Source organism: Tiliqua scincoides, chromosome 6, assembly GCF_035046505.1.
Source record: "Tiliqua scincoides isolate rTilSci1 chromosome 6, rTilSci1.hap2, whole genome shotgun sequence".
In the NCBI taxonomy this organism is placed as follows: domain Eukaryota; kingdom Metazoa; phylum Chordata; class Lepidosauria; order Squamata; family Scincidae; genus Tiliqua; species Tiliqua scincoides.
The window spans coordinates 30,909,698-30,933,589 of record NC_089826.1 but is presented as its reverse complement, the minus strand read 5'-3'; the positions used below and the strand labels follow the sequence as shown (position 1 = coordinate 30,933,589).

The 23,892-nt window shown below is 42.8% G+C and overlaps 2 protein-coding genes across 3 annotated transcripts; one reads left to right on the top strand and one right to left on the bottom strand.

Moving 5' to 3' along the window:
- Positions 1–804: 804 nt before the first annotated feature.
- On the bottom strand, positions 805–9,726 carry BBS12 (Bardet-Biedl syndrome 12). Of its 2 annotated transcripts, none has more exons than XM_066632303.1 (2): positions 9,651–9,726; positions 805–5,604 (listed from the first exon to the last, which is right to left on the bottom strand). In XM_066632303.1, exon 2 carries the CDS (start codon positions 5,589–5,591, stop codon positions 3,417–3,419), a length of 2,175 nt encoding a protein of 724 aa, XP_066488400.1. In that variant the 5' UTR covers positions 5,592–5,604; positions 9,651–9,726; the 3' UTR covers positions 805–3,416. The 2 variants fall into 2 exon arrangements, with proteins under 2 accessions (XP_066488400.1, XP_066488402.1); XM_066632305.1 differs by lacking the exon at positions 9,651–9,726 and adding an exon at positions 7,463–7,580.
- Positions 9,727–9,892: 166 nt separating this feature from the next.
- Positions 9,893–17,674, top strand: LOC136655497 (uncharacterized). Its single transcript, XM_066631999.1, has 5 exons — positions 9,893–9,946; positions 11,507–11,665; positions 12,848–12,976; positions 13,067–13,204; positions 15,446–17,674. The coding sequence occupies exons 1-5, from the start codon at positions 9,944–9,946 to the stop codon at positions 15,533–15,535; spliced, it is 519 nt and encodes a 172-aa protein (XP_066488096.1). The 5' UTR covers positions 9,893–9,943; the 3' UTR covers positions 15,536–17,674.
- The last annotated feature ends 6,218 nt before the right edge of the window (positions 17,675–23,892 follow it).

Sequence of the window (23,892 nt, the reverse complement as noted above, 5' to 3'; positions counted from 1 at the left end):
ATATGCAAACAAGACTGAGAGGGACTGAGTTTTCCAACTGTTGGCCACCACTTTTAGCAAGAAACCAAGTGATTCAATACCTCTGAAAAAAAATTTTTTCTCTGTATAACTGTCAGAGTCTCCCCTTGAAACAATAGCCGATGTCTCAGCTCTGATACCTAGAGGTGTTTCTTTCCGGTAAGATAGGTTTACAAGCCTAAGTCTCAATTATTTTGGGCTACAAAAGGCTCTTCAGACATTTCAACATCTTCTGTCAAAGTAGGCTGGCTTTCCAGTTATACAAACTTGAAGAGGAACAAAATCTCCTTGGTTTTAAAGAAACTGACTTCCGCTCAGTGTTGTAGTGTAAAACAGAATTGTAGGTTGCCACCTTCTGGCCAAAAAGAAAAGAATGAATAACTTAGGAAGATAAAATTCATTCCAAAAGCTCTAGCCCAGGGGTGTCCAAACATTTTGACAAGAGGGCCACATCATCTCTCTGACATTGTGTCAAGGGGGGGGGGGAAGAATTAATTTACATTTAAAATTTGAATAAATTTACATAAATGAATATATTAGAGATGTAACTTATATGGATGAAGGGTCTTGCAGGCCTATAAAAGGCCTATAAAGGCCTTGCACAAAGCAAGACTAGCCTTTCCTTTGCTGCTGCATCACAGACGTGAGACAACAAATAGTGGAAGGAGCCCTCATCCCACAATTCACGTGAGAGATCGAATGGTCGCCCTCACGCTAAGAGCAGTTGTGTTGGGCCAGCACGGGCTCCACCAAGTCTCCAGAGGCCAGAGGCTCTTTGGAGACTGGGGGCTCCCAGAGGGCTAGATTGGGAGTCCCCAAGGATCGCAAGTGGCCCCCGGGCCAGGGTATGGGCACCCCTGCTCTAGCCCACCCATTCTTTAATCATACCACTGCAAGCATTCTGAAAGGGATCTGAGATGGGAATGGGGAAGATGAAAGAAGCTGACACTTGGACATTTATATCATGGCCAAATTGCAATTACAGTCATGGTAATACAATTTCTTTGTACATAGTGCTTTTGGAGCTTTCAAAGCACTTCAAACACAATGCTATAGTAATCTTTACAACAACACTGTAATTTAGGTCAGCATTAGTATCCCCACTGGGCAGATGATGGGGGACTGAGAGAAGGTAGCTTGCCTAAGGATATGGATGAAGCAAGGTTTGAACCAAGGACTTTCCAACTAATGCTCTCAGCCACAACACCACACCAGCTCTCAGAAGATATCTGAACAAATTTTATCAGCTTGACTGGCCCAATTTAAATGAACCTTCATGGGTAGGGCACAAAAAAATACAAAAGCACTGTCAAAGCCAATAAAAAGATGTATGACAGGGAGAGCAATAGGGTTCTGTTGAAGTGATCTAGAATGTCAAATAACTTTTAAGTAGGCTTAAATTACCGCAACCCACTTCCCTAAATTAGCTTATTTCAAGTTATGGGCAGTTTGATAAGCTATCAAATGCAGACCAAATCCAAACCAAATTTCCAGCTCTGACATAGCTGTGCCAATGGGGCATGTGCTGCATCCAGCCATTGGGGGGCAATCAAGGAGGCCTCCCCAAGATACGGGAGTGTTTGTTTCCTTACCTCGGAGCTGCATTGCCCTTACCTAGGTGCTGGAAAGTTGGTTAGGATTGCGTCTGTAGTAGGATAATGTGCTGGCAGCATAAGAAATACATCTTTTGCTATTTATGACCTTTTCTCCCCAAGCATTTTCACAACATGAGTGGAGAAGTGTCGCACCGGAATCAGTCTCATGCTTGACTTTTAAACAGCATCAGGCGCAGTACACATTTCAATGGATTTTCTTGTTCCTAAAATAAATTTTAGTGGGATTAGTCATGGTGTCAATGGCTCACAAAGTAGACAACAAAAGTATCATTTCTTAGAGACTTCTCACATTGAGCCAAGATCTGAAGCAGCCTCCGGTTCCCAACCACACTTGAAAGTTGGGAGCTACCAATGTCATGCCTTAAAAATGTATGCATTTGAGCGCAATACGAATAGCTGTAGTATATGCCACAAATAAATCTGATCTTAACACAACTGGTGCCAGGCGTTGGGGTTTCGATAGGAACATTTCATCCTGAATAATTCATGCAAGCACCACTATTTACTGTCTTTTCCCATGAGATTTTCACCAAACGTGCAAGACTCACCTAAAAAGTGAACAGAAGAACTAACATTCTGCAGTTAAGTCAAAAATTGACGTCTGATACAAAATCAAAATTTTTCTCATAGCCCTATAGCAGACAGCTGCGTGTTTAACTCAAGGGAATGTACTGTATTGGAGGCCATGACACAACAGTAATTAAATCAGTAGCAACAGAGGGCATGACACTGAGATGACTGGTGCATTTGCAAGAGGAACAAAGACCCACTGTGATATCAGATTGCCTGCGGGAGATCATAAGTGAACTGAATCGCTGCATAATTTTTATTGACTTTAGGAACTTGCCTGACAAACTAAACACTAGTAGAGGCAAGGCAATCAGAGCCAAACTACACATTATACAGCAGATCTGTGACTGCACCTTCGAACAGTTTTTTTTTCACTTTAAAGCAACTGCAGGAGCTCTGAATTGGATTGGACCTTCAGCCCCGTTAGTATGGGTATTTTAAGGCTTTCATCCTATGCTGTTTTCATCATCAAGATTGCTCCTTGCTTCTATAGGCTAAAAAAAATACAAACATCTACAGGAAGTTTTCTGGGGAAGCGGTCGATCTAGAAAAAATGATTGAGGGGGAAGGACTGAACAATTCTTTCTCCAGTTGTGAGGCTCCAATCAAATTAAAAGCTCCAAGAACTGCATAAAAGCTTCTTCCCCCACTCCCAGATTACTTAAGATTTCTGAAATATGGAACTTCCCATATCAAATATCAATTCCATTTCTGATACACATGCAACCTATTGACTTTCTTTGTTTTTCACATTTCTATCCTACAACCCGAGCCTTAGGCGAGACCTTAAGATGGCTTAGAATAAAAATCCTTAAAACAAGATTAAAAGGTAACATCATGATTTATAGTAATAATAATATCAAAATTATTGAACAACAACAACAACAACAACAAGTATGTGCTCTATAGAATGGAGCCCTTAAATGACTCAGCCTAATGGTAGCCAAATCTGTCACACAATTACTGGGGCTACAGTCCTCAGTGAAATCAATGGACTTTTCTGCTCGTAAATGTACCCTGGATTATGGCCCATGTCAATAATTTGGAAAAATAAGCAATGAGTCCTTCCGTGGCTTAAGTCTTTCCTTGAGCATGGATGTTGATTTCTAAAACAGGAAGGCAATAATTTTGGATTTTATTTTCCTAATATAAGTTTGCTTTTGAACCTTCACAGGAATACTTGTAACCTGTATTCTGTAAACATAATTGTGCCTATAAAAACATGAATTCACTTGAGACATGTGATTTTAGCAATTCATCTCTTTTAGGCCCTGAGATAATTTCAGCATCTGTCTGAAGAACCAACAGCACCAAATCCAGAGCCCTACGCCATGCTTCCAGCTTAGCTGTAACATTGTCATACACTCTGTGTGACTTTTCATGTGCCCCTACATGTTCACAGGTTGCCAGTCCCATCTTCTCCTCCCTAAACTCATTCAGTACGTAGGAGGATAGAGAACCCCATCTAGCTGCTCTTCTAAGATGTTGCTGTATGACAGTGCTGGCCTCAAACTCTGATCCACAGTTTGCAGCATGACACAAGACAGTACAAAGGTACTGATGCCAACCACAAGCCAAAGCATTTAGCACCAGTGGCTTATATTGTTCCAAAGACTTTGCAAGCCAAGAACCACCATGAAACTCTCCTATGGAATTACTGGCTGCTTTTCCCAGATTCTCAAGATAACCGAGGCACAGAAACTCCACAGCACCACTTCCTGGAAAAACGGCACGCTCAAGAAGGGCATGATGTACACGATAAGCACAGGTCCAAAACTGATCTTCAGTGGCTTGCATTTTGGATATAACTGGGCTACAAAGCACTGCTGTTAGCAGGTGAATTCCTTCTACTGTTATTGCAACCGGCACTCTGTTGTTCAGTTCCACCCATCTTAATTCTGGAGTTCCCCAAAGACTCATACAAACCCCTTTGCCAATGCAATGCTCATCCACTTGAGTGAGGTATGTCACCCTTTCAGCTTGTGTAACGTCACTAAAAGCCTTCAACACACTTTGGGTTACCTGATTAATTACCATGATGTTATTTAACAAGCACCTTCCTTCTAAACTTCCACATGTGTTGCCTTGCACCAAAATTAAATTTATTCTGTACCGAATCAGAATATCCAACATAGCATCAGTCCACAAGCTTGAGCTGTCTGCTTGGTTTCTCATGCTTTCTAAGACAACTTTGATGTTCTCTGGCCTGTTAAACCCCAAATGGTGATACGTCTCAGTCAAGTCACCATCTGCAAGAATAATACGAAGAGGCCTATCCTGAAGTTGCCTAGCAATAGCAGCTTTCTCTGGACATACTAATGTAACATACCCAGGACAAACGCAAAAATGATTTTCAGACATCCCCGGTAAACAGCATGTCACAACTTCTGAAAGATTCAATTGGAAAGGACAAGTGTCTGCCATTTTGCTGGCGGTTTGCAGCTGGTAAGTGAGGATATCTTGCACTAGTTTGATACTGGGCCAGCATCCATGGCTAAGAGACATTGCCAGGTGTTCTAAATCACTGAGTCCATTAAAATGTTTTGTAGATCCAGCGAGACTATCAGTTTGCTGTTGTAAATTACTTTCCCTTACACTACTGAAGTACCTGCTGTGGGTTAATTTTGGTCTTTTGTTATGGTTCGATTTACCCAAATGACCTTTGTAAGTTGTGAAAACACAACTGGCATTTACTGATTCCACAAGTGAACATGCATTGCTTGCAGCGAATTCCGATGGATGCACACATTTTTGCCAAGAGGCGCATGTGTTAGCTTGGTAGACTGTTGGAGCTTCTGATTTTTCTTCTGATACATAAAGTTCTTCTGATGCATAAAGCTGTTCAGGTGGATTTAAACAACTATTGCTCTGTTTTATATTTGGGGTTTTAATTTCCATAATCTGCCTTCGAGATGTGTCCGAATTTATATTAAAAGGGGCTTTAACATTACATTCTACAGAAATACCATCCAGACTTTGGTATATGTTGTCTACTGATATTGTAAGACACTGCACTTCTTCAATGCAAGAGTTCAGACCTTCAGACATCACATTTACAATTATCGAAAGGGGAACATCCTGCTCAAGGCATTTAAGTACAGCATTGCTCCACGCATGAACAAGAAAAAACAGAGTAGCCATCCCAGTTTTATATTCTTTGTTCTGTGCCTGGATGACTTCATGAAGAAGCTGCCCTGCTGCGCTATTTAAATTCAAGTTTTCAACAAGTCTCACCACAGAACAAATCAACACACTTTCATGTGTATTTTCATCTATAATAAATTTGGATGATTTCCCTGGTCCTAAAAGTGTTCTGCCAGTGGATGTCAAAGATGAAAGATGATGCAGTCCAATATGCCGCTTTTTGTTCACGTTTCTGAAAGCCATGTTCCCAAGACATCTGCAAATAAAACACAGAATCATTTGCTTCTGCTTTTTGTTACCTTCCAATTCTTACTTCATTCATTCCACTCTGCTAAATGCTACTTTAATGTCTTCAGGAACAGGATACAGCAACTCATCCACTGTTCTGATGGAAATTTAGGGGCCAATCCTATTCAACTTTCCAGTGCCAATGCAGCTGCAGTGCAGCCCCAAAGTAAGGGAACAAACATTCCCTGACCTTAAGAAGGCCTTCACAACTGCCCCACCACCACATGTCCTGTTGGCATGGCTACATCTGTGTTGGAAAGGGCCAGGCCCTAAATCTCATGTCCCTTCCATCTGGGCAGTATGTTGTGTACATGTGGAGGGGAAGGTAGCCAAAATGCTGGCACTGAATTAGGGCAGCAAGACCCAGAATGGCCCAAGGGACTGTGAGGCCTTTACTAGGAAATGAAAACCACTGGAGAAAGGAGAGGACGCAGGAAAGGTACTGATCTATATTCCCTTCCCTGAGATGGCAAACAGACACTTAGTATTAGATAGAACAGTAAGTTTTATTGGGGAAACTGATTCATGACTCATCTCCCAGTTTCATCAACTCCTCCCTTTGCCAAGTCTGAGTTTTCACCTTTGGAAGTGGTTCATGTAACCCCCATGGACAATTTGTTGTTTTTTGCTGAATTCTTCTTCTAGTGTTTACTTCCTTCTCCTCTCTCTCTCTCTCTCTCTCTCTCTCTCTCTCTCTCTGTGAGTGTGAGTGTGTGTGAGAGAGAGAAAATACATGTTCATATGTGCAAGCATTCCAAGAGATTCTGCAACTTTCTGAATAAACTGCCTATATATGCCAAAAAGTATGAAAGTATGAGTACATATGTGAGAGGTGGAAAAGAGTATATGTCACTGTTTTTCAAACTGTGGATCAGGACCCACTAGGTGGGTTGCAAGCCAATTTCAGGTGGGTCTGCATTCATTTCAATATTTTATTTTTAGTAAAATAGATTTGATGCCACCATGGTACGTGACTGCATTTGGGAAGATCTTTACTTTTAACAGGCTACAGTGTATATGCTTTTAACAATGACAGTCAATGGGGCTTACTCCTGGGTAAGTGTGGATAGGATTGCAGCCTAGGATTGTTAATTTTTTTTCCTGTTTGATGATGTCTCTTCCAGCCATTACATCACTTCCAGGTTAATATCATCATTTCAGGTGGGTCCTGACAGACTGTCATTCTAAAAAGTGAGTCCTGGGCTAAAAAGTTTGAGAACCAATGGTGTATGTATTTTTGGCATGTCCCACTAGTGAATAAACGTATGATATGGCCCACTGAATTTTTTATTTTTAATCACTGCTTCTGGATCACATGCAAACTTGTGTGAGATGGCATTGAAAACCAAGCATATAATGATGACAATACAATTTTACCCACTTTTACTCACAAGTAAGGTTCATTGTGTCTAATGGGGCTTACTGCCTAGTAAGCATGTTCAAGATTGCAACCTAAGGCTGCAATCCTATCCACACTTCCCTGGGAGTAAACCCCATTGGCAATAATGGGGCTTACTTCTGAGTAGACATGCCTAGGATTGGTTTCTGAGTCAGTGGAATCAGGGAGCCAGTTAGTTACTCCCTTGTAAGCCTAAGGGTGCAATCCTATCCACACTTACCTGGAAGTAAGTACCATTGACTATAATGGGGCTTACTTCTGAGTAGACATGCCCAGGATTGGGTTCTGAGTCAGTGGAACTTGGGATAGAAGATGATATTATCATATCAAAATCCAAAAAGGGGATCTGACCCCCATCCAGGGCATGCTGAGCTCATTTAAAAAGCAACTCAAGGGTTACCAATGACGGACTCTAAGACTACTGTACCTGCTCAGTCTTAGCTCTGTTTGGAAGGAGAACAGCACCGGCTTGGACCGGAGAATAAAACAAGCAGCCCTCCAGTGGGACAGGGAGCCGCATGCACCCGCACCCAGGGAGCGGCAGATCCTCCCATCAGTGCAATCGCAGCAGCATCCATCAATGGCCTGCCCAGGCAGAACCTTCAATCTGAGCCTGCGCCTAGAAGCTGAGCACGCGCAGTAACTTCTGCTGAAGCCCCTGCCCTGCTAGGGATGGCATTTCACTAACACTTAAGTGTCCATGGGGATTAAGGAGCAAAGGGGGGGGGGGGGGAGGAAGCTATGCAGGAGGAAGAGAAGCACAAGCAGCATCCTTGCCAGAGCCAAGATGCATTTCTGCTAACTTATTCCTTCCTTGGGGAGCTACATCAGCCTTTTAAACAGAGACGCCCATCTCAACCTGTGGCCAAGGGACCCCCATAAGCCGGAATCAGGCCTTATGTGCCACATTGACATTTGATTTGTCCAGCCAGCCAGCCAGCGCCCTCCCCCCCAATATTTGGCTCACAGCTCAATCCTATGTGTATCTACTCAGAAATAAGTCCCATTAGAGTCAATGGATCTTACTTCCAGGAAAGAGTGGCTAGAATTGGGCTGCCAGTTGATAAGACATCAGTCAAGGTTATTTACATGAGCAGGCTAGTCTAAACCACCATTTTTCAATAATTTATTAATTATTATTATTATTATTATTAACAGTATTTACATACCACTTTTCAATGGAAAGCTGACAAAGCGATTTACAGAGAAAATCAAACAAACAATGGCTCCTTATCCCAAAAGGGCTCACAATCTAAAAGGATGCAAAAGAACACCAGCAGACAGACACTAGAAAAGACAGTGCTGGGGTGAGGAGGGCCAGTTACTCTCCCCCCTCCCCAAATAAAAGAGCACCCACTTAAAAAGTGCATCTTACCCAGTAACAATCCTCAGTCATTTTTTAACTATTTCATGTATTATTATGTAATTTATTATTAACAGTTATTTGTATAATTAAGATAAACGTTTCTGTTTAGTTGTGTGTGTGTGTGATGTGTCATCTGTGTATGCCCTTATTTTGTTTTTATTTATTTCTTCTTGCTGTTGTATATATTGTAGAGTTTTTGTCCGTTTCTTTGCTTTTGTTTTAAGTCTGAAATTTTAAGCTGCCTTGGGTATCCACTCTGGCAGAGGAAAAGCAGGGTATAAATCTTTTGAGTGAATGAATTAATGAATAAGAAAGTATTATACCATTTTAGTGGGACACCATAAAAAACAAACATAGCAGTTCCAGATGAGGACTATCCACCACATTTAAGGCATCTGCTACTCAGTTTAAACAGGAGAATGAAATTCAAAGCATCAAGTAGTTGTAGTTGGCAACCTTCAGTCTCGAAAGACTATGGTATCGCACTCTGAAAGGTGGTTCTGGAACAGCGTCTAGTGTGGCTGAAAAGGCCAATTCGGGAGTGACAATCCCTTCCACACTGGGAGCAAGTGCAGTCTGTCCCTGGTCTGTCTCCCTGGCTATGGGCCTTCCTTCTTTGCCTCTTAGCCTCAGAGAGAACATCAAGAGAGCCAACCAAATCAGAAAGACTGCCAGTTGTCTCTGTTGAGAAGTCAAATTCTGAGGTGCTCACCCTGTGTGGCTCACCCTGGCCCTGCCATAAGGGATGCCATGCAACCTCTTCTGCAAGTTCTGTCCCTTCATTCTACACCTGTGGCAACCATGTGCATGTATAAGTGAAAGGCATTCTGTACATGCTCAGAGGCACGCTTATCACTACTCCACACCTTCCAGGATTCAGCGGTGTCAGAGCCCAAGCCTATGCCTGTCTACTCAGAAGTAAGTCCCATTAGAGTCAATGGGGCTTACTCCCAGGAAAGTGTGGATAAGATGGCAGCCTGAGATCACAAGCCTATGCATGTCTACTCAGAAGTAAGTCCAATTAGAGTCAATGGGGCTTACTCTCAGGCAAGTGTGGATAGGATTGTACTCTAAGAGCCCAACCCTATGCATATCTACTCAGAAGTAATTCTGATCAGAGTCAATGGGGCTTACTCCCAGGAAAGTGTGCATAGGATCGGGCTGTTACTGAGCTCCCCCAGCACGAATTAATCCCTCCTCTGCTACCCCACTTCCCCTACCGAACGCCCACTTCGCCTGCAGTAAATACCTCCAGCACAAGGCGAGCGTTCGCGCGTCCCCCCCCTCCGCCGCGGGAACTGGTTGCCAGGACACCACCGCTTGTGTTTGTTACATCTCCAACCGAAATGGTAACATGGAGTTCTATGTGACGTCACAATGCCCACACTTCCACTCGCGTTGTCTGATTGGCCCTCGGAAGCGAAGGAGCAGGGTGTTCTCGGGAATCCCTTCTGCCATTGGACGCTGTGAACTTTTAGGGGCAGGGCCCTAATCGATGAATGCAGGTGGTTTGTGCGGGAAGCGAGGAGTGGAGTGAGCATCATGGTGAGTAGGGTCTCCTGCGCAAATCTTTGGTTGGTGGCAGCAGGGATTAGTGGCGTTCTGTTTGCAGGCGTGATCTCTGAGGATCCCCATCCTGCCAATCCATTCAAGTGTTCTCACCCCCGTCTCATTGATTCCACCTCATTTATCCATGTGTGGTGGTTGGGGAGGCAGGTGAGGCACAGCCTCCCCACCAGAGTCCTTTGAAAATGCTGCTGCCATGTGAGGCACCAAGGACCCCCAACCCATGCGTTCTGCTCACCCTCCTTTTTGCTCCATCTGTGGGTTGTGGGTGCTTAGGCACCTCACAGGAGGTGGTGCTTTTTGAAGGACTTGGGTGGGGGAGGCTTGGCCTTACCTGCCTCCCCACCCACGGCTTTTCAAAGGACTCAGGTGGAGAGGCTCAGCCTCACCTGCCTCCGCACCCACCACTTTTTGAAGGACACTCAGGTAGGGAGGCTTGGCCTCACCTGCCTCCTCACCCACTGCACAACCCTGTAAACCATTATTTTAGAGCTGAGTTTTGTACTAGCCCATCTAAATGATGCAAGCAAATCTTTTGCTACTTGTGGAGCATTCGCTCTCATTTCTATGATACTAGAGGCAAGTAAAAACAAACTTACTGTCTTTTTCTAGGCTGTCTACTGGGCACAGGTAAGAGCAGTCCTAGGCAGGGCCCATGAGAGGGAGGTAAAAGGGTTGGTTTCTACCTGGCCCAGGATTCAGAGGAGGCCCAGAAATTTCCTGGAATCTTACATATTCTGATCTCACTTGGACTTGCTGCCCATGTGGGATGCTGGGGGCACTACTGTGGGCATGGTAGCAGCTTCTGCCACAAGCTATGTGCACTGAGCACACATGAAAACTCCTCAACAGTGTCAAATCTGGGAGGAAACTGGCCTGCTACGCCCTTTGGATTGCGGATCTGCTTACAATGAAGGAGTGTATAGGATCTCAGGGAAACAGCTGCAGAACTACAGCGGCTTCAGAAGCAAGTTTTTATTCACAAAGGACATTCTCTGTTCTAGTGTGAGCCTAAATATGATGGTGCTAATTTTCTGTAATACTTTTCTACATTTAAAAGACTTTAGAGCAGTGTTTCTCAAACTGTGGGTTGGGACCCACTAGGTGGGTCGCGAGCCAATTTCAGGTGGGTCCCCATTTATTTTAATATTTTGTTTTTACTATATTAGACTTGATGTTACTATGATATGTGACTGCATTTGGGGAAATGTTACAGACCTGCACTTTGAACAGGCTGCTGTATATATGCTTTTAACAAGGATAGTCAATGGGACTTACTCCAGGGTAAGTGTGGGTAGGATTGTTAAAACTCTTCCTGCTTGATGATAAGCTTCCTGAATGACTTCCAGTCATGACATCACTTCTGGTGGGTCCTTACAGATTCTCATTCTAAAAAGTGTGCACAAACCCCTATTCCAGTTTTTGCAAGGTGCAAACTGTTGGGAAACATATAACATGTCTTCATAATTCCACACAGGTCCCTTTTGTAATTTTCTAAGCAGGCTTCTTACTTATTCTTTTTCTCTCCCATATCTGAAGGCAACAGGTACAAGAAAACCTTCCTCAAGTGCTGGCCTGCGTAGGAAAAGCAGTGCTTTGAAACATGAATTGACAGAACAACAGAAGCAGGAAGTCAGAGAAGCATTTGATCTGTTTGATACAGATGGATCTGGAAACATTGATATCAAAGAACTGAAGGTATATTTGAGAGAGTGTTAATCTGGTGTGAGTTTTCTTTCTGTTTCTTCCAGTCCCTGATTGCAAACAAACTATTGCCAAGGTTTGTGAATGGTCAGCTTGGGAAATTGCCTGCTGTTTGAATTTTAAAAGTAACAACCTGGTTGTCTCTATATCTAGGAGCCCACTGAAGGGTCATATTCCCACTGGCTTAATTGTCCTTGGTGATTCTTAAAAGCAGCTTCTTTTGCCAATGTAAAAGTCCACTATAACATCAAAACAGGCAGAGAATGTCAACAGTCAAAGACAATTTTGTTGTGCTACAGAATCACAGAGAGGGATTCTACCATTGTTTTAGTTCGCTTAAGTGGTGAATGAATGTCTGTAGCTCAAGCCTGTTCTCAGGCTTCTATGAACTGGACCATCCAAATGAACTTCAAACTTGGTTTTTAAAGAGCATGTTTCCTTCTCACAATGGATTGTCTGCATTTGCCATATCTGTTAGAGAGCAGCACACTTTCTCCATAACCCAGTAGTCTTTTTATTAAAGTATGTGGGTTACATCTTACGTTTAGTTAGTTGTACCTAAGAAATTTGGTTGTGACTAACAGGGCTATTCTACACGTTTTCTCAGAAGTTAGCCTTGCACTGTTCCCAAATATGTGCACACAAGGTTATAGCTCAGGTTTCGCTGGTTTCAGTGGGTCCCAGTCATAACTGATTAAAGGTGGGGTATAACTCTGTGGTTCCTTCCACACTAGCCCTCTGCAGGGCAACCTCCTCTGTTGCTGTTGTCAATATTATTGCATTCACATTGTCTTCTGTGGTGTTGTCCTGGGGTATGTGAAGATGCTCCCAGGGTTCGAAGAATAATGTCTAAGCTTTCTGTTGGTGCTTATTCTGGTCCCATATAAGTTCCCAGCATTTACCCAGGACCTCCTTCTGACTACAGGAAGGGCTTAAGACTATCTTCTTAAGCAAGCCCCTCAGTAGTCCAACTAAGGTGCTGACTTGTTTGCTCCCTCATCTTCTTTCTAACTAATCTTCCTGCTCTGTTACACTTTGCACATCATATAAAACGTGTAGGTCCTTCCACCTAACAGGTGAACTCTCCCCTCGACTCCTTTTGGTTTGAGCTGCTGCTGGACAGCAGTGCTCTACCTTTGGCTCCTTTGATTACAGTAGCTTCCATTTTTATTGCAGGTTGCAATGCGTGCTCTTGGATTCGAACCAAAGAAAGAAGAAATTAGAAAGATGATAGCAGATGTTGGCAAAGAGGGAAGTAGCCTCATAGACTTTGAAGATTTTTTGACTATGATGACTCAAAAAATGGTAAAGTGCTAGCCTGTAACTTTGATTTTATAAACTTTGAGATGAGAGTTGAAGCGTTTTCACTTTTTTCTTTTTCTTGCTCTTTGCAAGAGTGAAAAAGATAGCAAAGAAGAAATCCTGAAAGCGTTCCGATTATTTGATGATGATGGGACAGGCAAGATTTCCTTTAAAAATCTAAAGAGAGTTTGCAAGGAACTTGGAGAAAATCTAACAGATGAAGAACTGCAGGTATACCATTGACTTTGCTAACACTTTGTCCATAGAAACTGGGTGGCATGTACAGTTTGTCTTACTCCACAGCAGTGGAGTAGATGCCACCCCCTGAGGGTTTTTATATTGCCCTGTGGGATTTGGCATGGTTGATGACTGTGGGATTGACTGATGATTGATTTCATCAAGATATTTCTGTCCTTTCTTTTGACTTAAGCTCCCAAAGTGGCCTACGGAGCAGATATAAACAATTTAAAATGTAGTAGAAAACAGTATTAGCATTTAAAACATCAATAAAACAATCTAGTGCAGTGGTTCCCAAACTGTCAAACATGGTTGCCCAAGGAGCTGCAGAATCCTTGGGAAAACCCACTGTTTTATACAATGTATGGGATTGTAGCCTCAATGGCCCAGTAGCTCAGGGAAGCCACCAGTCAAAAAAGTTTGGGAACCACTGGACTGTGCAAATAAAGCAGCAGATAATCTCCTTGTTCCTTCAACAACTTCATACACTGGCTTAAAACCTTTCATGGGCTTCCATTCCTAGTTCCTTTCTCCTGGCTTCCAAAGCTCCCAGTGGCTCTGCCCCTCCCTACCTCCTGGGCTTCATTTCCCTCTATAGTCCTCTCCACAAATTTCATTCCTATTATCCACAACCATCCAAAAGTTGCCTTTTGCCTCAACCAACTCCTCTTCCTGCCCCTTGTTCTTGGGACTGCCTCCTGGAACACCTGTATGATGTTTTCTCCCTGACTTGTTTGAAATCCCTTCTGAAAATGCACCTGTTCCATGAAGCTTTTTGACACAATCCCTTCTAGCTAAGGTTAAGTACATGCAGTTGAAACAGTTGCATGTTCTTCCCGTTTCCCTCTGTCTCCTTTTAGCTATCTAGATTGGGGGTCTCCAAACCCTGGCTTGCAGGCCAGATATAGCCCTCAGTAAGCTCCACCCAGCCTGTGGCGAGCCTCTTGCCTTCTAGGGGCTCCCAGGGCCCTGTAGTCCTCCAGTGGCGAGAGGAGCATGCAGCTTCCCTGGTGCTCAAAATGCCTTCTAATGCATAAGAATTTTTTTTCTGCCTTTATTTGTTAGTAGATTTAGTGATATCAGTTGTCTTATGTATTGTATTCTGATTTTGTATATTTCTTATAAATAAATAAATATTATTTTTTTTAAAAAGGCACTTCTGGTTTTTCCAACAAACCTGAAGTGATGTTGTAAGGCTTTAAAAGGCCTTCAGAGGCCCACGGAAGCTCTCCTGAATCCTCTGAAGGTCTTAAAATGTCACTTGTGTGCGTGGCCTCCCTGACCCTCAGAACATCCTCCAGGATTACAGGGCCCCGACAACAAAGTCGGGAACCTCTGGAGGGCTGAACAGTTGCCAGAGTCAGAGGCTTGCTGCTGCTGGGTGCTGACTGGGATTGCTGCAAACCAGATCTGTAGTATGTCTTGCCTTTCAGAGATTTTTAATGAATTTCTGCTGTTTGGAGGCTGGGGAGTAACTTTTCTGTTTTGAGAAATCATGGAACCAGGTCCATGGAGTTTCTGGCCTTTTAGATTTTTCTCTAATTCATGAGAAATTGAATAATTTAAATTTATTTTAAATTTATTTTTTCTGGCCCTCGACACTGTGCCAGATATTTTACACTGACCTCCTACCAAAAAGTTTGGAGACCCCTGGTCTAGATTATAAACTACTTCAGGCAGGGTCCTGTTCTCTTGCTATGTGACAGTACCATCCATGTTGATAACTCTGTAGAATTATAATCCTAAAGTTTGTTAAGAGCTTGGACCTTGCCTGGAGCCTAAAAGATGATGGTGGCAGGCAAACAGGAAGCATTCCTTGAGATGCCATCACAGTAAAGGTTGTCTGGGTCACCACCCCCCTAATTACTGAAGGCAGGGGCATTTGGAGCAAGTCATTGGAAGAAGGCCTATTAATAATAATTAACATACTATGTTTGATGTTAGTGGTATCCTCAGCTTTCCTGGCTCCAAAGGAAGGAACCTCTGGATGCCTCTTGCTGTTAAATACTGTGCTACAGTTGGTTGGTAATGTGTTTTCTGCCCTGGAGCTTTATCAGATACCATTCCTCAATGAAGCTGCTCCACCGAATCAATGATAATAATACAAAGTCTAGGGTTTCAGTGTTGTACCAGTTCTAAGCTCTGTGTGTATTGCCATATTAAAAAGTATTGCATGTTTCTGCAATGCTTCCTGATTTTAAATGTTATGTGCATATGCTTTTTTTTTTTTTACAGGAAATGATAGATGAAGCTGATCGTGATGGAGATGGAGAAATAAATGAGCAAGAATTTTTGAGAATCATGAAAAAGACCAGTCTATATTAATGGCTCTCTTAAATGACCTGCAAAAACTTTAAAGAACATTTCAACTCCTGTTTGTTTAATGTATAGAAGATGATACCAGCCTTTTTTAACTTCCCATTTGAAAAGAAAAAAAATCAGAATGTTTCCCTAGAAGTATATAGTGCTAGATTTAGTGTTAAGAGGCCGTTCATGCCTGAAAACTGTGCTTCAGATCTTGTCAAAGTGTGTGTTCACATTACTGAATTTGCCAAATGTAAGATCAGAAAGAGCATGGCTTTATCTTCCTTCCTTGACCTTTGAGGTAAATAACTTTACACAGTAAAAGTGGGCATACATTGCCCCTCTAATAAGCAATTTGCACCAATGTGTAATTGACTTGGACAATTAAATTCTTATATGGCCTGAAATGGAACAGGTTTGTCACTCTGTGAATTTTGTTCAAGTGAATTTGCACACGTACCTGCCATGACTCCTTGCACTGTATCCAGTAGAGCATTTGACTTACGTGACTAAAACATTGGGGGGCGGGGGAAGATGTGGTATGCAGTGGATCAGTACCCATTACTTTCTTACAAGGGACATAAAAACAATCCACATTTTGACGCTTGATGCAGCTGCAATGTGAGTTTGATAGATTCCGTATGGGACAAAGCTCCTATGCCTTTAACTAAGTGTATGGAAAGGTAAATAGTAAGTGTATAGAACTTCCTATCGTAGTTTCAAAATGCTGACAAGCTGTAGGTGCTTCTCCTTCTGCACAATTACTCAGATGAAGGTTTCTAGCCCATGAAGAATCTGACAGCACAAAGAAAAATATATGCTTTCTTCTCTCCCTACTTGAACCCAAACAAATTTTTCAGGCTTCCTTTTATACATCTGAACATCCTACAAAATCATTCGTCTTTGGGCTTTATCTTGATGGCAAAATTTCAAACTTGAGTCTATCATGCAGGCTGCTGGATTAGGACTTCATGTACATACTTGTGCTAGCATCTTGGTCATAGAATATATGTGCCAACTCCATAAACATTGTGGTTCTTTGACACTATTAAAGTACCAAACTAGATACGCCTGGGATATACATGAAACATCTCTTGAACCGTTTTTGGTGTGTGTAAATTAAAAAATGGCCACAGGAGGCTGCTGGTTTAATTTGAAGAGTAGCAGCGGGGAGGAGGGCTGCTTCGTCCTCTTTGGCTGCTTCTATGCTTAAAATTGCACACTGACCGTTCACAACTGCTTCTTCCATTGGTAGAGAATCCACTTGGGAAGGGTGTGTGTTTTTCACTAGAAAAGAGTTTACTAGTTTTTCCTCCTGTGCTCTTCCTTTAATCAAACTGACAGCCTCCCATGCTTGCTTTTCCTTCAAAATGCAAAAACAAAGCATTCAGAAGCTGTTTTACATGCATCCCCCATGATGCATTTTGTTTCAATTTTTATCAGAATACAAGCTGCTGTCTTTTAATGTTAAAGAATAACAAACATTTGCTATACAAATCTCCCACTTCTACAAAGCCTGAGGTATTTTCCCTTTTTCAGGAGTAGCCCCTCTGAAATTAACCCTGTCACAAAGATAACTCGGGTTGCGCATTTGGTGTATTTTAAGTGTGTGTGTTTGTAATGCATGTTGGCCAGCACCATCGGCTTAACATGCAAAAGGCATTATCTCTAGAGCTGCTCCTATGGTGGGCATAGTACTGTTTTCCGCACTAGTGACAGAACACTAGTGGTGTGCACACTAGTGGTGTGGAGCATGAGGAATAGGCAAATGTATGGATTTTATCACCTTAAATGTTTATACCAATTCTTAAGGTCTAAATACCAGTGTAGTAGATGCTTTATATAGGCCAATTGCAGTAAAATCCATTACATGATGTAATCAAGAGGTACAACTTTTCTATAGCTAAGTTCTAGGCTGGGTTCTGAACAACTGTAAAAGAAACTAGTCCTTGGCAGCTTAACCAATATCTTGATGATTCCTTCAACTATACTTAAATTCTAGATGTTTAAGTGTATGTATATGACCTAATGTTTGATGTCCTATATGATGATTTGACTTTTTTATGATTGTGAATAAACCAGCATAATGTTGTATTTGGGACGTTTTTCTTTTCAGGTAGTCTACTTGTGCCAAGGTAGTTGTGATTATATCATTGTATTGGGTTGGGTTTTAGCTAGATGTGAATAAACTGAAGGATCTGCTGATTTGATGATTGTGTGTCAGCCTGTTCTGGATAGCTTATGCTCCCCTTGAACAATAAGGTGGTGTACTCTCCCCTTGAACAATAAGGTGGTGTACTCTCCCCTTGAACATAAGGTTCACAGGGTGGGAGCACTCTTGGACCTAGATTGGCTTCTGGATGCCCAGGTGACAGCTGTGGCCTGGGGTGTTCTTGCCCAGCTTTGACTGACTGGCACCAACTGTGCCTATTTCTCCCTTGGTTGCATCATCTTTGGATTACTGCAGTGTTTGCTCTATAGGGTTGATCTTGAAAACCCTCTGGAAGCTCCAGCTGCTGAAATACTATAGCTATTGTGATCTAGGTGTACTGTTGCTGCTTTGACCACCAGTTTGTTTCAATGTGCTGGTTATGAAACACTCTTAGTATTGAGACCAAAGATAGCTGAAGGACTACCATCTTCCATACAGGTCCACCCATCCCCTAAGGTCAGGTGGAGAGGATATCTTATGGGCCCCATTGCTTTTGGAGATGCAACTTATAGGGATGCTTGAGAAGGCCTTCAGTGGTAACCATCTTAAGCCATTTCTGCCCAACATTGCATATATGCAACAGGGACCAAATGTGTACACCTGTGGGCTGGACAAAAATGGGTTATTAACAGAATTCCTTTCCATATGAGGAAATGTCTGGGAAAAGGATGAAGATCTTTTTGTTTCAGCAGGCATTCTCTGACCTTTTAATTTGTTTGTTCTTGTTTTGGCAACTAATTTTTTTTTAAATTCTGATTGTGAATCAATGCAACTCCAATAGAAGAAGGTGAAATATACTTTTCATTGCCACCATGCCTATGGTGTATGGTCTCTGGATGGGCTAATGTGACTCAATTGCTCCAAAGGAAAATCTCACCAAACTGTTCATTGAACTGTGTAGGGCAAGGGTGCTCAATAGGTGTATCGCGATCTACCGGTAGATCGCGAGGCAAAATGAGTAGATCGCGGAGCCCTGTCTCTCCAAACTGTTAATATGTCAGTTTCATCTAGTGACTAGATGAAACTGACATACTTAGCTGACACTAAACTGACACTGAAACTGACACTTTAGCTGCCCTTCAGGCATGCAGCAACAAAACTGACGAAACTGACTAGACTCTAGCAGGGCCTCCATACGTTAAAGGGGGTGTCTGTCAGACGCTTCCTTCCCCCCGGTAGATCTCCGGGCCTTGCTCCGGGCTACTTGCTTCAAAGTAGCTCTCGAGCCAAAAAAGTGTGAGCACCCCTGGTGTAGGGGCTCTGATATCTCTCTTGGATCCATGGTTACTTCTGTCAATGAGACACATTCTCTAAAGTGAATGATATAGTCCAGAAGTGATCCAGACAGCCAGAGAGGTGTATGGTACAGTCATTCTAGTAGCAGCCAAGCAGCGTAGAAATTATTTAAATCACTACACAGACTATTTTAATCATGTGATTCTTTCTTATCAAGTGCATTAAAATTAGTTTCTTTGAACTGCTAGTTTTACTGCGACCTGACCTGTCCTCAAACTAGAGCTGACCTTGTTTGCCTTTATATGTAAATAGTTGCAGGAGCCATCATCTGGATCAAGACCAAGGTGGAGAAAGAATTCATTGCCTCTTCCCCCATGTCATGGTCATGAGGCTGCTACGTTCACAGGCGCACCAAATACGATGACAAATAATATGTTTAAAAACAGCTAGTGTGGCCCTTTTAAGATACCTTGAAAGATCTGGTCCCTGATTCTCTCCTTGTTCCTGTAGCAGACGCATCTTGCTTTTGTTACCAGAAATACATACTCCTACATAGTATGTTCTGACTATTTCTACTGAAATCACTGCAAGGAAAGGGTTTTCTTTATTTTTTTTGGTTCAACCAGAAAAGGGTGTCCCCTACTGAGTGAATCCTAACAAATGCAAATGATGACATTAAATGAGAAGTAAGACTGATTTCTGACCTGATTTTGGGCATGGAAGATAACCAAGGGCAAGTCTATACAGGTGGATGAGTGTCAGTCGAATGGTGTCTTGTGAAATTCAATAGGCTGGAAAGGCCTAGACGGTGGTATAGCACAAACACGGCCCCACCAACCCGATGACATCCCTGCTGGTGGATGTGCCCCAAATGCTTGCACAAATCTATGCTGCTGTAAAAACCACAGGAAACAATGGGATGGGGAGAACCAAAATAAAATCTCAGTTCCCGCTAACCCCACTGATTACTGGGCTGGGGCACCTTATGAGGAAAGGCTATGGCGTTTAGGCCTCTTTAGCCTAGAAAAGAGGCACCTCAGGGGGGACATGATTGAGACATACAAAAGACAGAGTGGAGAGAGAGATGCTCTTTAGACTCTCACATAACACCAGACCCAGGGGCCATCCACTAAAACTGAGTGTTGGGAAAGTTAGGACAAACAAAAGAAAATATTTCTTTACTCAGCATGTGATTGGACTGTGGAACTCCTTGCCACATGATGTGGTGACAGCATCTGGCCTGGATGCCTTTAAAAGGGGATGGGACAAGTTTCTGGAAGAAAAACCCATTATGGGTTACGAGCCATGATGTGTATGTGCAACCTCCTGATTTTAGAAATGGACAATGTCAGAATGCCAGTTGCAAGGGAGGGCACCACGATGCAGGTCTCTGGTGTGCTTCTTGGGGCATTTGGTGGGCAGCTGTGAGATACAGGAAGCTGGATTAGATGGGCCTATGGCCTGATCCATCAGGGCTCTTCTTATGTTCTGTGCTCCACCCACTTTCCAATGGCAGTTTCCAATGCTCCACTCCAGAGCTGCACATTGACCCTAGCAGTAAAATTGCTCCCGGGTAAGGCAGTACCTGGATGACAAGGTGGTGCAGCATGGGGTTAGGCTGCTCTAGCCTCACACTGTGCATGCTTAGAGAATATGCACATAGGCACCTTGGTGATGCAGACAATAGAGAAAGGACACTTTGCACACAAACAACCTGTTACCCTCATAACAATCCCAGCCAGAGCATTTGTCCTTTTGGTATTCTTATTACAGGTGCAAACTATTTATCCACAGATTTTTTTGTCTTCAGATCTGTCTCAACTCAAATCAGGTGGGGGGAATTTCAAGTCAAACACACCTTTGCCTCCTTTGCCCTGCGCTGGCTGGCCGGCCTCTGCTGGCTGGAGCCCAAAACACTGCACAAAGGCTCCTCCTGGCACAGGCAGGGAAATAGCCCCAGGGAGTGTTTGCTGAATCCCCCCCCCCTTCAAACTGAGATGGTGCAAGCTTTCCATGCTCCAGCCTATGGAAACAAAATAACCCAGCAAGCAAGTCTTCCCAGCAAGCAAAGCATGAGATTTAGGCTACAATCGGATTCCCACTTTCCTGGGAGTAAGCCCCATTGACTAGAATGGGGCTTACTTCTGAGTAGAAATGCATAGGACTGGACTCTTAAAAACTTAGCATCCCACCTGTGAAAGAAGTGTGGACAGCTGGCAACTGGGAGGGCTGAGTGCGGAGCAGAGTAGGGGGAGGCAGAGGAGCGGAAGGGAGGCGATTGATAACAGCTGCCTAAGTTTCCTCCCATCCCCAAGTGTCAGGATGCAGCGTATTTATCATATACTGCAGCATATATATCAGGCTGCATAGCGTAACTCTATGCAATTTAGCATAATGTGTTTTTTCTAAATCACAGCGGGTCACACGCATAAATAGAACTCACAAGCATAAATAGGCTCCACCTGTATAAGTACTCTGCCCCATGAAGACACCACACAAAAGTATCCAACTGGAACAGGGATGGGCAAACTTTCAACTTTAGGCATCCTGGACTTTTAACAATTGTGTAGGAGAGAGAATTTCAGCAGGTACAGCTTGCCATCTGTATGGACCTATACAAAGATTCTGGATGCCTAAAGTTGAACATTTGCCCATCCCTGTTCTAGAACATCAGACACCCCAACAGGGGGAGAAACAACAATGTACCCCAAGGAGCTAAGCAGGAAAGGAGAGGGAGTTCTGTGCTGCAACATATTCATGCTGCATATCTTTCTCATGCCCTAACCCACTCACCCCACCCTTCAGGATTGTCAAATATGACTTTGCTATAAATCAGGGCCACGTGGTTTGTGAGCCCCATGTGGCTTTTTGTCACATAACGTGTGGCTTATGGGAATACGTTTTTGCATCACAATATAAAAGATAAATGATAAATTTTCAAGCTTCATAATTTAGCAGGTATAAAATGAGAGTCCACCGGATTAAAATGTAAGTTTAATGGTGAGTAAATATATTTAAGCATTTATATCTTCTGAAATGTCACAGCTCTCAAACACCTGAAGTTTATGATATGTGGCTCTTACGTTACACAAGTTTGTCACCCCTGCTATTAACCATGTTGCCCAACTATCCCTTCTTTTTGCAACAGCAAATAGCAGTGAATTTTTGCTCTTGCTCCTGTGCTCTGTGAATACCAGGTACTCCAACCATCTCTACAGTTAGCCAAATGTTCATCTGGTTCATCAGTTCACCTTTTGTTTTCAGGCCTATGACAATGTCACATGGGGTAGAATTGTCATTTCTCAGAGAGTGCCATAATCATGGTCAGTCAGTGACTACACCAGGGTGCCCAAACTTTTTGGCAGGAGGGCCACATCATCTCTCTGACACTGTGTTGGGGGGGGGGGGGGGCTGGGGAAAAAAAGAACTAATTTACATTTCAAATTTGAATGAATTTACATAAATGAATATATTAGAGCTGGAACTTACTTGAATGAATGAGGGTCTTGCAATAAAAGACCCTATAAAAGGCCCTATAAAAGGCCTTGCACAAAGCAAGGCCAGCTTTTCCTTTGCTGCCACTGCTGCATCACAGACATGAAACAGCAAGCAGTGGAGGGAGCCCTCCTCCCACAGCTCATGCGAGAGGTCGAACAGTTGGCCATCATGCTGAGACCAGTTGTGTCAGGCCAGCACCGGCTCTAGCAGGTCTCTGGAGGGCCAGAGGCTCATTGGAGACTGGGGGTTCCCCGCTGGACGGATTGGGAGTCCTTGAGGGCTGCAAGTGGCCCCAGGGCTGGGGTTTGGGCACCCCTGATCTACACTGCGGACTACACCTAGATTTTACATTAGTCACCTAGAAAAAATCTACCTATAACACTAATGTAGTATTCTTGTAAGCATCCTTAATGCTTAACACTAATGTAACACTAAAGTGGCGTCCTTTACAACTGCCAACACTGCAGTTGTAAACCTGTGTGCATGTTTGGCAGGAGAACAAATCTCATGAGTGGGCCTTGAGACACTAGAAAGTACCTCCTGGACAAAATGTCTAGAGAGAAAAGTCTGAAGAGACACTTTTACTTTTTGCATGAGTCACGAGTACACAAGGATCAAGATATCGGCTGCCAGACATGAAGACAGTTTGCAACAGGCAGGAAATCTGATAAATAGAGATGGAAATGTGAACAGTGCGTCAATGAACTCTGTTGGCGTCACAATGCCGAGGAGTTGCGGCCAAGGGCGCATGAGACAAGACACGGTCTGGGAAGGGGGGTGAATGTCTAACGATGACGTGGGGTTTTTGGGGACTCTTATTTAAAGATTAAAGGAATGCCTCGGAAACATGATCCCACCTACTATTTTTTTTTCTTTTCACTTACAGTAACAATGGAGAACACTAGTGATTTTGTTTGGTTAAAGTTCCATTTTACTATTCATATTGAAACTTTGTACGATTGGCCAGGCTTAAATGTTATGAACTGAACACCTGTAGGTTATTTCTCTGTACCTGTGGGTTATTTTTCTGAACATTTTGTTTGCAATAAGAAGCCATTTACTTGTATATGGTCTGAAGAAGAAACAACTGGAGAAAAGATGCCCTCATTTCGAATGTACTATATTATTTTTTTAACTTGTTCCGCTTACAAGTATACACCACTCAGAGAGTTCAATTGCATTTCATATGCTTTTAAAATCATTTTTAATTAATAAAATGTTTGAATCCTAACTGAATGCACAAATCATTTTAGTGCTTTCATTACTATTGATTTGCATTTTAGCAGCTGCTTTATGGGCAGCTGAGGAAAATCAAATGTGTTTTTACTTGTTCATTAATATTTTTACAGTTTTGTCATTTATGATTGTGAGGATGCAAAAAGGCAGATTGCCAAACAGTAGATTTCAATTCACTTTTGTATAATGAAAAATA

Coding starts and splice junctions, on each gene's coding strand:
- BBS12 (XM_066632303.1), bottom strand. CDS start 5,591: ATGGCTTTCAGAAACGTGAACAAAAAGCGGCATATTGGACTGCATCAT.
- LOC136655497 (XM_066631999.1), top strand. Junction 12,977..13,066: donor CTATGATGACTCAAAAAATG/GTAAAGTGCTAG, acceptor GCTCTTTGCAAG/AGTGAAAAAGATAGCAAAGA. Junction 13,205..15,445: donor TAACAGATGAAGAACTGCAG/GTATACCATTGA, acceptor TTTTTTTTACAG/GAAATGATAGATGAAGCTGA.